Below are 17456 nucleotides of genomic sequence, written 5' to 3' on the forward strand. Positions count from 1 at the left end.
CTATTGCTGATCTTCAGAAGATAATAATTACCACATTATTTCTTTTGTGTAACTGGTTGTTGATTTTTTCAACTAATCTATATTTTTTATTCAGTCTTATATCTTATGCTAGAAGTACAGATGACTATCATTTTGCAGCCCATGAGCTTGTTTCAGTCTGGTACCATCTTTAAATTTCTCTGCCAATAGTTTAAGTCTTTTCTTTATTAAATTACATAAATATTTATCTTTTGTTCTTTATTTTTTACAACAGATACAGATACAGAACATAATTTGACAATAATTTTGTGCTTACATATTACAACACGGAAAGACTTTACATAAATGCAGCTTACAGAATACTCTCCATACCTCGGAAAAATATCCAGCGTTCACTCGGAAAAATATCCAGTGTTCAAAAACACAGATGTAACTTATACAGTGCGTGAACAGGAGATACATTAATGTTGTAAAGCACTCACCCAGAGTGTGCTGCAGTTTCTTGTTTGGGTACTTCAGTAGACTTAGACACAGAATCAATGGGTGGTGAAATATTACTGGAAACAGAAGTGTAGGGTGTTGGGGATCCATGAAAGAAACACAATACAAATACTACTGCTAGAAGAGCATGTAGGCCAACTGCAAGAGCCGGCAGAAGAGCACGGGGTCGTGTTCCAGCAGATGCTGGCCATGCTGCTGACAGCAGGGCTCGTGATGACAAAGCTGCCCCAATCAACGCCAGTGACCACCTCAGCCATGGCCATGCTGCTGCCCCTACCAGGCCCAGTGATAGTGGTACAAACACAGCCAGTGAGTATCCATAAACACATGTCAATTCAAGGAAGCTAACTCCACCTGATGAACCTCTCCATCGTGCAAGTGCCCACAAGGCTGCCGGAGCAGCCCATGCGTAGCCAAATACTGCTGTTGCCGCATATGTTACCATATGAAAATCATACCTGCAAACATTTGAGAGTATTAATGTATCTTCAACAAAGAGAAAAGAAGCAAACAGAATAGCACAGTTTACTCACAGAGATGAAATAAAATAGATAAACTATAGTATAAGAAAACAATCATTCACCATGCAGAGAAAGTTATAGCACATTCAACTTTAGGTGCCAGCCTATTTCCCAACATGATACGGGTATTATTACATACAAATAAATTGACAATTCACATCTTTAAAAATTAGCATGTAGTCATAACTATATATTTTAGGGAGTGCAAACAACTTTTGTTTCAAGACACACTTACACATCGCAACATTTATCATGAATACCACCCATGGAAATATCACCAATTTAACTAATTTCACGTAATGAATGCTTGTCTTTTCATATGTCATTGTTTGTATTTCAACAAGAATTTTCCATAATGGAGAGGTGAAGAGGGCACTGAAAGCACCAGTAATGTCACGAACTCATGCATATCCATTCACACCATCAGATGAAGAAGGTTTATCTACATCATAAACAAATAAATCCATGTACCCAACTGTCACAAAATGACAGCATCAAAACACGACCTGTATCTCTCCCTCTTTATGGCATCATTGAAAAGCAGAAGCAATTTTCATAACACACTTATTTTTAAAAGCTGAAACCACAAGTCCAGCTAGTTATCCTCTAGTTATGCATGAGGATGTATCAGGAGTACACCTGAGATCCACATTTATCTTGAAAAATTTTTCTTAGCTTTCAATGTAAAAGGCTTCTATTCTGCATGCAGAAATCCTGTTATAAGATGTGAAAAATGCATGTGAAGTCTTGTATATTTGAGGTGGACAAGTAAAAAAGTGATGATAAGTTTCTTTCGGTAATTCTGAAAACAAAGGATGACTGTAGACACTTACTTCTGATCATCTGAAAATTATTAGTGACAGACAGTAAACAAACAAGTTAGTACAGATGTACTGCAATTGCAGTAACTTTCTGGAAGAGTTTGTTATCAAGAATACTGTACATTAACGAAATTCCAATTTAGATTTACAAAATGATAGCTGACATGCACATCACGATGGCTAATTTTATCATTTAACTTGAAGACAGCTTAAAGGGTAATTATATTTATTTATAAAAGAACAAATTCCAGGTATGGGACTTCGGTCATTTCACTCTTCAAATGAATCAGCTTGCATTTCAATCACTTAAGGATATTTTCTCCATAAGATGTGTTTTGGCTACCGCAATTATCAGACACAGAATACAGAGTTCCCTGAATGAAATTTGTGTTCTAGGTTCTGCACTTGATGACTCTGGAACCCAAAGGATGTCATTAAGTGATCTACAGCAAAATTATTTATCCAAAGGACAACCATAATGCCAATACCATATGTCACATATTGTTATCCTCCTGGAGAGAGAATCTTTCTTATGCTTTCGTATGATCCTTATGATTCTTCAAACTACTCTCTCTGCATTGGATACAATAAACACCATTAAGCAATGTTCTCTACTTGCTCCAATCACAACTGTAATCAGATAGGGTGCAAATTGTAAAAGTACATAGTATCACATGTCAACAAGTGTACTTTGGCTTTCAGAACATTGATGTAGTTGTAGATAACATTTATGCTTCAGCCACAAGCACCTGAAATACTGATACAACTCCTACATGTGAATTTCCTCCGCCATGCACACTGTTATATACAAGGAATATTGAAACAGAGGCAGACCACTTTCCCTGGATGCATAGGTGTCAGTACATTCGGACACCATGTGTCAGTGTTTAAGAACACGAGATTTGTGTCCTCACCCTCACATGTAACTTTGTGACAAAATATATTCACTTTAATAGTGAGTTAAATGATAATTTGTCTAGAATAGTTTCCTTACACTGTGTTGCCTTCGTACTGGCACTAAATATAGTATAACAGCACATTTTGGTATCAGCATTAGTTATTAACAGCACCACTTGCCACAGCTGCAGTATTAATTTCATACACTGCGCATAGTTTAGCTTTTTTACAAGCTTATGTGTGGAAATAAATAGCAAACATCTTTTTACTGTGTTTATTGCCTTTAACTTCAAAGTTTCTTTTTGTCTTTGTAACAGCTAGGTTCACGTGTGGCTTTCATGAGTACGTAAAGCAGAACTGATCGCTAGATGTTATAAGAGGTGGAACTGCCAGTATAAATAGTGAGTATTGTGTTGTCAGTAGAGAAACAGTAACAGCAAAATGGTTCAATCAGGGGAGCTCTTTGACTTCAAAAGTGGACTAGTCATCAGATGCCACTGAGTAACAAATGCATCAGGGACATTTCAACCCCTGTAAATCTGCCCAAGTTGACTGTGGCTGATTGTGACTGTAGTGGAAATGTGAAGGAACAATCACAGCTAAGCCAAAACCAGGATGAGATCACATACTGATGGAAGGCGACATCTAGCACTGTGTAGGGTGCTTGTAAAAAATTGCATGAAATCACTGGAAAGAATCACTCACGAGTTCCACAGTGCTACCTATAGTCCAGCTAGCACAACAACTGTGCATAGGAAGTTAATAAAAATTGGGTATAGTAGTCGAGCAGCTCCTTATAAGCCACACATTTCTGCAATCAATGCAAAGTGACACTTCAGGTAGTGTAAAGGTATCATTTGGTGTGGTGTGTCACGCTATATCCTGTTGCAACCTGAGCGAAGGGTTTGGGTTTGGCAAAAGTTTGTTCAACATTATCTGCCATCATGTGTAGTGCCAACAGTGAAGTTTGGAGGAGGTGGTACGGGGGTGTTTTTTGTAGTCACATTTTGATCCCCTTATTACACTTAAGAAACTGCTAAATGAGGAAGCATATGAACACATTTAACAGCACCGCATACAACGCACATTAGAGGAACAGCTCTGAGACAATGACTGACTGTATCAGCTTGACAATGCACCATTTCATGTAGCAGCATCTGTGGGGTAAGGTTTGTGGACAGAAACATTCCTGAAATGGTCTGCCCTGCCCAGAGTCCTGACCTGAACCCAACGAACACCTTTGGGGTGAGACAGAACTTTGATTTCGCTCCACACCCCGGCATTACAACCTCCTTCGATTCTGATTCATGAGGACGAATGGCTCATTAAAAGTGTCCCCAGCAGAGTCCAAGAGATTATAAAGGCAAAGGTTGTATACATGCCATATTAATGTCTACTAGTGGGTTACAGATATATGCAATAGACACCATATGGTACCATTTAAAACACCACCACATAAAGTCTACTTTCCATTTCTTGTCTTTAGTGTTCTGTTCAAACTTCATTCAGTATATTTACAGAATCATTCATTCATTGTGTTCTACAGATACCATTGAGAAGGTGAACCTTCTGTGACATGAAACAAGTTAAGGTATGTATATATAAGCAACTCTTACAACTAAATCTGCACACTGCATTGACAATAAACTATCACTATACTGTTTGGCAATATTTTTGTGATTATGCCAAATAAATATTACCAAGTAAATTAGAAATAAAGCTGCTACTCTGAAAAAAATCTACTGTTTCCTCAGTTATATTAAATAGCTAACAGAGGTCTGCTTACAATGCACTATGACCTGTCACGTAACTTTACAATGAATTATGTTACTTGCCTTGTACATGGGTCATCCAGAAAACAAATACTATTTAGTGATACAAAACGAAGAACACAATATTTATTGGGAAAAATCAATTCTGTTACATACATGAAGCTTCTTACACTTCTCTAAATAATCACTTCCTAAATTTAAATATAAGTTGCATCTAGCCATGAGCTTCAGACTTACAAAGTTCTACCACCCGTTAGCTAAGCGAGGTGGTCACTGCATTCAAATAAAATCCTTCAGCAGTGACCAATAGAACACCTTTGACTTTTTTTTTTTTTTTTTTCAAATCACGCAACTCAAGTGGCTGGCGCTTGCTCTCTGGGGAGATATCAGACAGCCAGATCCCATCACGTCACAATCCGATCAAGAAAGGTGACTCCATATTGGGTCAAGAATGTCAATGCTGGGCCTGCTCTACAACCACTTGGCTTAATAAACTGGCGGCAGAAGAGTATAGCATAGGATTGTGGAAGCTACTGACCAGATACAACAAAAAGGTGAGTACATAGAGAAGCGAAGGATGGCTGTTTCCAATAAATATTGTGTTTCTCATTTTGTATTACTAAAAGGTCTTTATTTTTTAGTGACCCTCATACCTAACATAACTTTCCACTGTCTGAATATAGATATATGAGTTGCTACATTTTCAAATTTCTTTTGAATTGATCGGACTCCCTAATTTCTAGATGGGAGCTTGTTGAATACATTTGCACCATAGCACATAACTCCAAACTCCACTATGGCCCCTAAACAAGGAGGTAACTTCTACATAAAAATTATTTTTCTGTCTTGTATCAGGACGTGTACATCACAGTTGGGCTGAAACGTATTTTTACTGCAGCAAACAAAAACCATTAAAGATTAAATGTACTGGGAAGCTAGTGCAAGGATTCCAAAATCCTTAGACACCTGTGCGAGATACACAACTTTATACAATATTCTTAATGCTCACTTCAGCTGAATAATTACTTTATTTATTTTGTAGGATATGAAAAAAGAACAAGTACACAACATTGCTAAAGGAGGTGGCTATATTCAACAGAACAAATTAATGATACTAAGTATGAAACACTGCATGACTTCAAATCATATGGGCTCTTAAGGAATGTCCAGATTATGGCTTCTGAAAAAATATTCAACACTGTACTAAAATGATGTCAAAATGACACAATTTGCAGACACTGTAAAACTATGTGTGTCTTCCGTATAAGACTTTTGGAACAATTACATACACAAAGCATCCCTTCCGCCTTATGTGGTAAAACAAATAAGTATAAGGTGGAATGAAATTTTCACTTTGCAGCAGAGTGTGTGCTGATATGAAACTTCCTGGTAGATTAAAACTCTATGCCGGACTCAGACTTGAATTAGGATCTCTGCCTTTCATGGGCAAGTGCTCTACCGACTGAGTTACCCAAGCATAACTCACGAGCCTTCCTCACAGCTTTACTTTTGCCAGTACTTAATCTCCTACCTTCCTAACTTCACAGAAGTTCTCCTATGAAACTTGCAGGACTAGCATTCCTGGTAGGAAAGATATTGCAGAGACATGGCTTAGCCACAGCCTGGGGGGATGTTTCCAGAATGAAATTTTCACTCACCAGCTGCGTGTGCGATGATATCAAACTTCCTGGAATATTAAAACTGTGTGCGAGACCAAGGTGAGAACCTGGGATCTTTGTCTTTCACAGATAAGTGCTCTATCTGCCAGGAAATTTCATATCATTGTACATTCCGTTGCAGAACGACAATTTCATTCTGGAAACATCACTCAGGCTGTGGCTAAGCTATGTCTCGGTGGTATTCTTTCTTACAGGAATGCCAGCCCTCGAGTTTTACAGGAGAACTTCTGTGAAGTTTGCAAGGTAGGAATGTGGTAGTGGTGGAAGTAAAGCTGTGAGGAAGGGTTGTGAGTCATGCAAGGGTAGCTCAGTCAGTAGAGCGCTTGCCCCTAAAAGGCAAAGATTCCGAGTTCATTTCTGTGATCAGCACACAGTTTTTACCTGCAAAGAAGTTTCAAGTGTTAGCTGGTCTTCCCACGTGAGATCAACTTGACATCAGGGCAGAATACAAGTACCTTTTAGTTTATCAGTGGATTTAAATCAAAGCAACAAGGGAAACCCACAGCTGAACACAAATGCTGAAACATTTGAGCCCGATATCGGGTGCAGACCCACACACAATATCAAACAATGGAACCTTAGCATTTCATGGTTAGTGAATGATCTGATATCCCACTAATAGATCAACAATGTCATCAACATGACAGAGATATGAAACTCAGAAAATGACCAATGCATGACATCACGAATGAAGTGTGAACATTACTCCATAGAAGAATTTAAAAGCACTGTATGTATGTATGTATGTATGTATGTATGTATTTATGCATGTAAAAACACCCTCAAGAAATCATCTAAAAGGTCACCAGGTTACCATATTTTTTGCAGGAAATGTACTGAAAAACTGACATATTTCAAAACAAAGCTACAGCCCACAATTATGATTCCTGAAACATGAAACTAATTAACTTACCAAAGTACAAAGACTGATGACCTCGCTGTTTGGTTCCCTCCCCCAAATCAACCAACCAAAACAAATCATCGGAATCTCCTAGGGAGGTGAAGGTTTTGAGTGGGCAAAAAAAACTCTGACTTTCAGCAAAATCTAAAGAACAATTAAAAATGCAGATTCACTGAAAAAAAATAAAAAATATTAAAATAGATGAAAAATGAATAAAAATATAAACTTGTAGAAACCAAGAAATAATTTTGTATGGGGTGCCTTTTCCATTAAAAATACTGATGATATGTTGTAAACAAAACACAAAACAAAGGACACCTACAGATGGAAAATACCGATAAAAACACCACATAAAACTTCAACGGAACATATGGTTTCTCTTTTCAGAAAACGCACCATGGACAGGGGTTCGAGGCACCCTTCACCCTTTGGGTTGGAAAATGCCCACACAGGTGGAAGAATCATAATGATTAAAATAAATGAGTGTGCCGCAAACAGAATTAATATATTAAAGACACATTATATGCATCCAGAGGATATAAGATTCCAGATTAGCCCCCCATTCAGATCTCCAAGGGGAGACTGCCCAAAGTGTGGGATTGACCAAGAGGAAAAGACTGAAGAATAATCAATGGAAGGGTAACATTCTATGGGTCAAAGCATGGAATGTCAGGAATCTGAACATGCACAGGTGCTAGGAAATCTAAAAAAAAAAGGAAATTCAAAAACTCAATAAAGATGTTGTAGGAGCCATGAAGTGAAATGGCAAGAAGATTAACACATCCAGTCAGGTGAATTCTGAGTAACATATGCAGTGTCAGAAAATGACACAGTCAGGTGAATATAAAGTAACAGCAGCAGTGTCAAAAAATGGTATAACTGCAGTAGGATTTGTTATGAATGGGAACATAATGCAAAGCGTGAGTTATTATGAACAGTTCAGAAAGTAATACTATTATTCTCACGAGAATCAAAATCAAACAACTGGCAATAAAATAGTTAAGACATACATGCCAAAGTCGCAAACAAAAGATGATAAGATAGGGAGTAGCTTTGAGGGAACTATATGGGGTAATATGGGTTGTAAATGGAGATTCAGAATCTAATAATAATGGGTACTGGAACTATTACAGTAGAGGAAGGAGTGCAAAGGGGAGTTACATGAGGATGTGGTTGGTTGGTTTAAAAGAGGGGGGGGGGGGGGGGGGGGAGGGAGGGCCCAAACTGCTTGGTCATCGGTCCCTCGTTCCGATTAAAATAACTCCACAAGGGTGGGAGTATAATAAGCAAGACATACAAAACACAGCTGGAGGAAAGGAGAAACCCACAAGAATGACAGAAGAGCAACAAACACTAAAATGGACAAAATCAGACAAGAAAACCACAGAGAGACACAAAAAACATGTAGAAGAGATCAAAACAAGAGAGAAGATTACCATGGCTGGCAGACCATGAGAATAAAAAGGAGAAGCCTGCCACTCTGCAACACATTAAAACCTCCACCTTAAAAGCACTAGGGTGGAGGACACAGAGGGACAAAGGACATGAGCTAAAACTTAGATCAAATGATAAAACTCACCCTCCTGGATAAAACGTAAAGCTAAAGCTGCTGTTGAGGCACTGTTACCCAGCACCAAAGGTAGGGTGCTAGGAAAATTGAAAGTCCGCTGCAGAGCAGCTAAAAGTGGGCAGTCCAGCAAGAGGTGAACGACCATCATTTGTGAGCCACAGTGACACCGAGGTGGGTCCTCGCGATGGAGCAGGTAACCATGCATTAGCCACATATGGCCAATGCGGAGCCGTCAGAGGACAACTGATTCCCTGAGAGAGGACCGCATGGAAGACTTCCACACATTCGTAGTCTCCTTAATGACACGCAGTTATGTCATTCCATCTCCCAAAGCCGAAAAACCCTGTGGTGCAAGACAGAACACAGGTCAGTTTTGGAGATGCCCATCTCCAGAAGCAGTTTCTGCATAGCCTGTTTGGCCAGACGGTCGGCAAGTTCGTTGCCTGGGATTCCAATGTGTCCTGAGGTCCACACAACCACCACTGAATGACGGGACCATTCTAGGGCATAGATGGACTCCTGAATGGACGCCACCAAAGGATGGCGAGGGTAGCACTGGTCGATAGCCTGCACGCTACTCAAGGAGTCAGAACATGGGAGAAATGACTCAGCAGGGCATGAGCGGATGTGCTCAAGAGCACGAGATATGGCCACCAGCTCTGCAGTGGAAACACTGCAGCCATCTGGCAAGGAGTGCTGTTCAATGTGTCCTCCATGAACATACGCAAAGCCTACGAGACCATCAGCCATCGAGCGATCGGTGTAATCCACTTCATGGCCCTGGTACATGTCGAGAGGAAGTGATAGCGGAGAGCCGTAGGGTTAACGGAGTCCTTAGGACCATGTGAGAGGTCCAGAAGAATCTGTGGCTTAGGTGTACACCATGGAGGTGTATATGAATGGACCTAGAGGAGAGGTGGTAACGGGAAGGTCTCCAGTTAAGACAGAAGGAACCGGACTCGAACTGCAATTTTAAGCCCTGACCAAGGCCGCCGATGCACGAGATGAACCACCATGGTTGGGAAAAGGGGATGGTAATTCGGATGCACAGGAGAACTAAAAACGTGTGCAATGTAACTGGTGAGCAGTTGTGCACGCTAACTTTTGATGGAGGGATTCCGGTCTGCATCAGGACACTGGTCACCGGACTCATTCTATAAGTTCCCGTCACTAGGCGAACGCCACAGTGGTGCACTGGGTCGAGTGAACGCAATGCTGAGGGCATGAGAATGTGGGCTCAGCAAAATGATAAAGAGAGTATGCAAGGGAAATTAATGGAGATTTCAATCACTTTTAAGAGAACTACTAAGAAGAATCGATGTACAAAGGCAATGGATTACAGAAGGGCTGAGGAATGACAATTTGTGATCGAAGTTCTCTGAATCTGAAAGTATTGTGATACTGAATACCACATTAGATACTTCAGTTGAGGAGGAAAGGACATCACTGAATAGGTAAACCGTAGAAGTTGCACAGACAAATATACTAAGTATAAGATAGGTACTGTGAACAAATGACATATAGCTGAAGAAATACATCAAACGATCAAAAAAGAAAGGATATATTAAAATTACCAGGAAAAAAAAGTGATACAGCTAAATAAGTCACTGAGGAATGAAATCAAAAGAAAGTGCAAAAAGCTAAAGCTCAACAGCTGCAGGAAAAATTAGAAGAAATCTAAAAGGAAACGGTCTTCAGGAAGACAGATTCAGGATATAGTAAAGTCAAAATAACTTCCAGGTAATTTAAAAGCAAAAGTGCCATTATTAAAAATGCAAGGAAAATTCCCCTATTATATGCAGTGAAAAGAGCATATAATACACTGAGAGGTCTGTAGAAAGGGGAGAAACAATATAATAATGTGCTAGAAGAGATTTGTGTAGATAGGGAAGACATAGGAGTTCTAGTGGTAAGAGTCAGAGTTTGAAATAGTTATGGAAAACTTGCTATCATATGAGGCAAAAGGTACAGATAACAATACAGTGGGATTTCTAAAATCATTCACGGAAGTGGCAACCAAACAATTTTAGCATGTAGAATCTACGTGACTGGAGACATGCCACACCTCATACTGAGTAGCAGTACCACAAACATTTCCAACCTTTCCTATTCCATCTGCAAATATGTACGCGAAGGGGAACTATTGACAAGCCTCCATACAAGCTATAATTCCTCCTCTTTCCTCTTCATGGTAATTTCACGAGAAATATCTGAGAGGAAGTAATAAGTTGCCCAACTCTTCTTGGAATTCTTTCAGAATTTGGACAATAAACCTCTCTATGAAGTACAATTTACTCTTGTAGCTCTATTACTGGAGTTTGCTGAGCATGTCCATAACACTCCCATACTTACTACAGAAACTCATGACCAAACATGCCACTCTTCATTGCATTTCCTCTCTCTATCTGTTCTATTAATTCAAACTAGGATAGATCACATACTGGCAAGTAATACGCAAGAATTGGTCAATCAAGTATATTGTTTGATACATCTTTTGTGAATGAATTACATTTGGTTATGGTATTTCCAATAAATCTCACTGTGACTGCTTTTTCTACAACTCGATTTATTTATTTATTTGTGGATTCTCTCATATCCTAGCCTCCGTCTGAAAACCTGCTGAATGGCATGGACATTGATGACAGCTGCTAGGAGACAATGCTGCGATATAAGTGCCGCTGCATGCTGTGCCTGTCCAGCCAGCCTTAAAAGCCAGCAGCATGGCTGTTCCATCGGTTAATTGCAATTTCTCTGCATTACTAAACAGATTTTGCTACATGTCGTCGTCTTGGTCCTGAAATCGCTATATCCTAGTATTAAATCTTGGTTTGCCCTTTGGACTTGTTATTCTGCTATGCCATATCTGCTGTCTGTTGTTCTCTAGTGTTGCCCACCTGTTGTTCTCTGGTGACTCACTGGTTCTCAAGTCATTCCTGGACTTGCCAAATTCCGATCACTATAAAATGATACAGGCGTTCCATGGATGCCAAGCTTATGCAACTTGCAGAACAGCAGCAGCAGCAGTTGCTACAGCTGTTCCAGAAACAGCAGCAACAGTTTCAATTTTTTTCGGATCACTTACAGGTTCAGGGTTCCCAACCCATCCAGGCAGCGGACAATTCCCACGCGGAGTGCAACTCACCCTTATTTCAGTCATTTAACGATACAAAAGAGTATTGGGACATGTATTTGCAGTGGCTGAAACACTACCTGTTTCGAAGGACAGTCTCCAACAATTGCTCTTCCTTTCTTGGGCTTGACTGGAGAGGTTTTTCTTGTAAAGAAGCTTGGCCCCACTCTCAAATCCAGCTCTGCTCATGTTCGAGGAGATGTGTTCATTGCTATCCAACGATTCCATGTGGTCATTGGGCCTCGATTTCTATCAATGCCACAAGCACTGGTTAGTTGTACAGCTTGTGGGTGATGAATTTGCAAGGATTGAGTCGATGTTGCATTTTACTAGTAAAAACGCGTCTTGGCTCCTGATCTAGAAGTTCATACTGCACCCCTCGAACTGGACAACCCTTTCCTAGACTATACATTGAAAATCTGGCACTCTTTTGAGATCGCACTGGCTGCAAACAAACGCCTCATGGCTCAACCTCGCATAACAGTGGTCGAGCTGCTGCCTCAGGAGTAGAATTCTCATAAGTCTTTTTTCCTAGCAGTGTTGTCTTAATTCATTGATTTCAGACATTTCCACAGCTCCTGAACAGCCTGTCACACCCCATCAACACAAGCAGCAGGGTCTCCTGTCGTGTCTTGACTGCTTCGTGGCACAACCACATGATGGATGACTGGATCGCTGCACTACCTATTGTGGGAAGGATGGGGGGCATCATCACATTGTTTGTTGTCAACCACTGACTCAGTCGGATGCCACCCCCCCCACATGCATCACATGAGATGGTGCATGAATTTCAGGCAGTTGTTTCTCAGGGTCATCCTTCCACCTCCAAGTTGTTTATCACCCTCACAACTGCACCCCAGAACACTCACTTCCATGTGGATGCAGGAGCTACTGTTTCTCTCATCAATCTCCATGCATACGCTCATCTTGGTTCCCCTGACTTGCCCCTGCCATCTCATACATTGGTTGCCTACGGTGACAGTTCGATTCCTCTCCAGGGTAAATTTACAGTCCAAGCTACATACAAACAAGTCGTCCGGCTGATAACTATTTGTTGACAACAGTCACTCAGCTGGCAACATTTTTGGTGTCTGTAATGCTTTCATGCCTCTATCTCAACCCGATCTGGGCTGTGCCGCAGTTTTCCAGGCCCAAGTCTTCTTACATCGAAGTTGCTATGTTTCATTTTTGCCATGCACGTCCTCTTACTGTATTTTTACTATCTCTTTACAGGTGTCTCCACACAGCTGGACTAATGGAATCTGTCAAATCTAATGCCTGGACCACATCTCTCCTGCGTAGCACTTCTGTTGATGGTCAAGTAACTCGATGGCTCTCTCCAGCTATACAGAAATTTTAAATCAACACTCAGTGCCTGGGCATAATTGGAAACCTACCCCATCCCACATCCAGAGACCACCTCACAAAGCTTTTTGGATGTGAATATTTCTCTAAGATAGACTTTGCTGATGCATATTCACAGGTCCCCCTGGATGAAGAATTCCAAAATATTATGGAGACCAACACTACCTTGGACTTACACAAATACAGGCACTTGTACTTTGGGATCTCTTTCAGTCCCATGACCCTAACACCCGCTCAAAAGAACTACTCACAGATAGATAAAGTGGCTTTGGCGATCATCTTTGAGCTTAAGAAGTTCCACCTTTACATTTTTGGGACCCAGTTACCCTCTTTGCGGTCACAAGCTGCTAGTGGCTCTCTTTGTGCCCTGTTCTTGGCTTCTGGAGTGGACTGAACAATTCCTCCACCATGGTGCACTCTTCCTCAGCTCCTACACTTATACCATTAAATACAAGCCCACAGCACAACACGCAAATGCAGACACTATTCCTGCTTGCCCTCAAGGCCTGACCTGGCTTTTCGCCAACAGGAAATGTCCTGTTTTCAAATCAATCAGAAACAAGGGCATGCCTTGGACAGGTTTCCCATTATGGTTACTTACATCACTGTACACACAGGCCACGTCCCCATCTTGTGATGTATCATGCACTATGTGCTCCATGATTGATCTACTTGTCTTTCAAAGTCTGCCGATCCCAAGCATTGAGCCTGGGCTCGCCCCTCCCACCATTTGTCCATCATCTCTCATGTTCTCCTGTTTGACGCAAAGGTGGGTACTCACCGTTTCATCATCCTATCTACCCTACACCCCCATGTTCTGCACTTCCTTCATCATGGGCATTGGGGCGTGTTGCAGATGAAAAACTTTGTGAGATGCCATGCCTACTGCTAGGAATGAACAAAGATTTAGAGGAAATGGACTGCAGCTGCTCTGCTTGTGCCCGGCACCAGGCAGCTCCGCCCCAGTCTTTTGCACCCTGGCCCAATGCCTGTTGACCCTCAGATCGCATTTATCTGGACTTTTCTGATCCCTTTCTGGGCCCTCCGTGGCTCAATGTCATTCCAGATTCTTGCCAACGACAGGCTTCCCCACACCATCGTTTTGGATAAGTGGGGCTAATTCACAGTGGCAGTTTTCAAACAGTTCTGCATCTCCAATGGCATCCAGCATCTGTTTAGTTCAGTGTTTCACCCTCCTCCTATGGCAAAGCGCTCAGTATGATGCATACTTTTAAGCAACTCATGCTGAAAGCGGTGGGTACTTCCACCACCATGGCTGCTTCACAGTGTTCCTCAGCACTTATCAGTCCAGACATGTCATCGACTGCAGCCCAGTGGAGCACCTCCATGGGCGGCAGTGACGTACTACCCTCCACCTCCTGCCCCAGAGCCGACGGAACCCCAGATCTGGCCCACCATGCAGTGTCTGCCAGGTGCAGCTGCGTAGGCATGCTCAAATGCCACGAAACCCTCGTGGGTACCATCAAAGTTGGTTGCCGCTCTCCGGCAGCATCTTACAATGGACATTCCAAGGGGTTGGCGCGAACTCCCATGCCTAGAAGCTGTTCCCAAGGACACAGATATGGAAGTGGAGGTTTCAGTGGGACCTCCATCCTCTCGGCTGCCACTGCCCACGCTCATGCTGTCAGGTGCCCCACAGTATTCCTCCCCGCTGGTGAGCTTCTATGCCGGATCTCTACCTATGCCACCGGTTCGCTTTCTGCAGCATCATTCATTGCAGGGACAAGGGATCTGGTATCCTGGCTTCGCGCATTTGAAGACCCACCAGTTAGTATGGACATCAATCATAGCTGTTTGGTGGTGCTGCTGCAATTGCGAGTACTCCAGGCACCGAGGTAAGTACTGTGTTGAGCCACATCTGTCTGGCCAGCCTATCAGAACTCGTGACCACCCTCTAAAGCCAGGAGTGTTGCTGCTCCTTCAATTAGTTGTGATTTCGTTCTATTACCATATGGATTTCACTACACATTATTGTCTTGGTTCTGAATTCACTACGTCTTAGTATTCTATCTTGGTTTACCCTTTAGGCTTGTTATTCAGAAGTGCGATCTGTTGTCTGTTGTTCTCTTGTTTTTTCCACCTGCTGTTTTCTGGTGACTCACTGTTGATGCTCTTGATCAATCGGCCAGCCACCATGGTTCTGCAGTCATTGCCAGACTTGTCCAGTTCTGGTCACACTATGTTCCACTTCAGATTTCTCCAGACGGTTACTCCTCATACTCTTCATTATTTTATAATTGTTTCTGTTTTCAGCGATGCCTCACCAACCGTGTAATCAAACACTGATTTATATCTCTGCCTATTTATGTGCAATAAGTTAAACTTATTTATGTTCAACAGCCATCCCAGAATCAATCATGCAGGTCTTCCTGCATTTCACTAGTCGTTCAGCATTAAAATCTTCCTACAGACAACAGTATTGTTCGTATGCAGCCTCATGGAGCTTCTGACATTATATACTATGCCATTTACACACACTGTAAACAGTAACAGCCCTATACAACTATTCTGGAGTTCTCCCAAGGTTGTTTTTACATCTGTTCATTTCGTCCTTTCAAGAATAATGTGTTGAGAGCTCTTTCAGCAAGAAAGTTCCGAATTCAATCAAAAATATTACCCCATACTTAAAAGCTTGTACTTTGTTTAGTACATGCTAGTGGGGGGACTGAACTAAATGCCTTCCGAAATTCAACCTGGGGAGCTGTTGTCTATGATGCTCTGAATCTGAAGGATGAACAGAACAAGTTGAGTTTTGCAAGCTCTCTGTTTATAGAATTAATGTTGTCATTTTACAGAGGAGATTTTCATTCTTCAAAACTTGACATAATCAAGGAGTGTACAATGCATTTCACAATTCTGTAGGAAACTGAAGTTAGCGATACAGGCAGTTATGTTCAGCTATTCAATGATCCCTCTTGAGACTATGCATGACTAGCACTTTAATGCAATCACTTGGTATCTTTAATTATGAAAATGATGAATTGCTAATCACCATAAAGATGACATGTTGAGTTTCAAACAGGCAGAAAAAAGCCTTCTTCAGAACAGAAAGGGAGAGACACACATTCACACAAGCAGGCACACCTCACACATACATAACCACTATCTCCGGCCATTCAAGCAAAATTGTCTAAAATTAATTGATTTAATTAATTAAAAGTAGCTTAGCCAAGTTCAGCACCAGAAGATGCCCAAGACACAGCAGAAGAGACCACCAGCACAGATGTTCCCAAGAGACCCGAAAAAAGACAGTCTGCAAGAGCAAGGAAAGTTGCAGCGAATATTGAAATTTTTTCATGGAGAGGCCTCCCTTCCTGGAAGAGGCAATAGTAAAAGGTGATCTCTGTCCAAGTGTGAACAAACAGCAGACAGAAGTAGACTGCCTTAATTATATACTGTCACAATATTGAGGGGCTGAGAAATAAATTAAGTGAACTTGAAATTCTTGCCAGTGATAACAACATGCTGTCAGCCACGCGCATGTATGCATTAATGAGTACTGGCTAAAGGAGTCTGAGCTGACATAGCTTCATACTACTTATTTTAGATTAGATCATCAGTATTCCCATTAAGGTTTCAAAAATGGAGGAAATTGTGTATGCTTGAAGAATGATGATAGAGGTAATCCCCTTCTTATCTGTGAAACATACCACTTCCTGTGACTCCCTGTCTTCCTCGCCAGAGAAAGTATGCCAGAATAGCTGAGGAAATGTAATAATATATGGTGACTTTTGTGTTGAATTTTTCATAGAATCTGACAAAGTTGCAGTTGGTCAATATTAATGCCCTCTTTTGACATACAAACACAAATTGTGGAAAGAACTAGGATAATTAGTTGCCTTAATCACATAGCAACAGAGCTTGGCTGCACTTCTCAGATCACAGTGCACATACTATCCGTGCTAGTTCACCTCAATGCCGACTACCAAGAGAAAAAGTAATTATAAGATATAGGAATTATAACAGCAGAAATATAAATAATTTTACTTTTGACCTGCAAAATGAGGAATGGAAAAACAAATCTAGTGCTTCAACAGTACATGATGAATTTGATAATTTCATACAGGTTTCACAGTGTTACTTTACTAATCACTTTCCAAAAAGAGTAAACGTTATCAACCTGTAAAAGAAAAATTCTTGCCTGCAGATGGCACTAAAGTTTTATCATTTAAGATGAAGTCACTGCCCAAAATAAGGAAAACGGACTGGAAGAGAGACAGATTATATTACAAAGAGATTGAAAAATAACGAACTACACCTACGAGGTTGACATGAATTTAATAGATATTTCTCAGTAAT

General features: G+C 41.1%; 1 protein-coding gene across 1 annotated transcript in view; it reads right to left on the reverse strand.

Annotated features, from left to right (window-relative positions):
- Positions 1 to 222: 222 nt before the first annotated feature.
- The window catches only part of LOC126199205 (protein YIPF1), a 33999-nt gene continuing 16765 nt past the window's right edge, over positions 223 to 17456 (reverse strand). Inside the window, exon 2 of the mRNA XM_049935983.1 lies at positions 223 to 938. Coding sequence (XP_049791940.1) covers positions 458 to 938 — 481 coding nt within the window. The 3' untranslated portion in view covers positions 223 to 457. The remainder of the gene's footprint in view (positions 939 to 17456) is intronic.

The sequence above is a fragment of the Schistocerca nitens genome, chromosome 8, assembly GCF_023898315.1.
Source record: "Schistocerca nitens isolate TAMUIC-IGC-003100 chromosome 8, iqSchNite1.1, whole genome shotgun sequence".
Classification (NCBI taxonomy): domain Eukaryota; kingdom Metazoa; phylum Arthropoda; class Insecta; order Orthoptera; family Acrididae; genus Schistocerca; species Schistocerca nitens.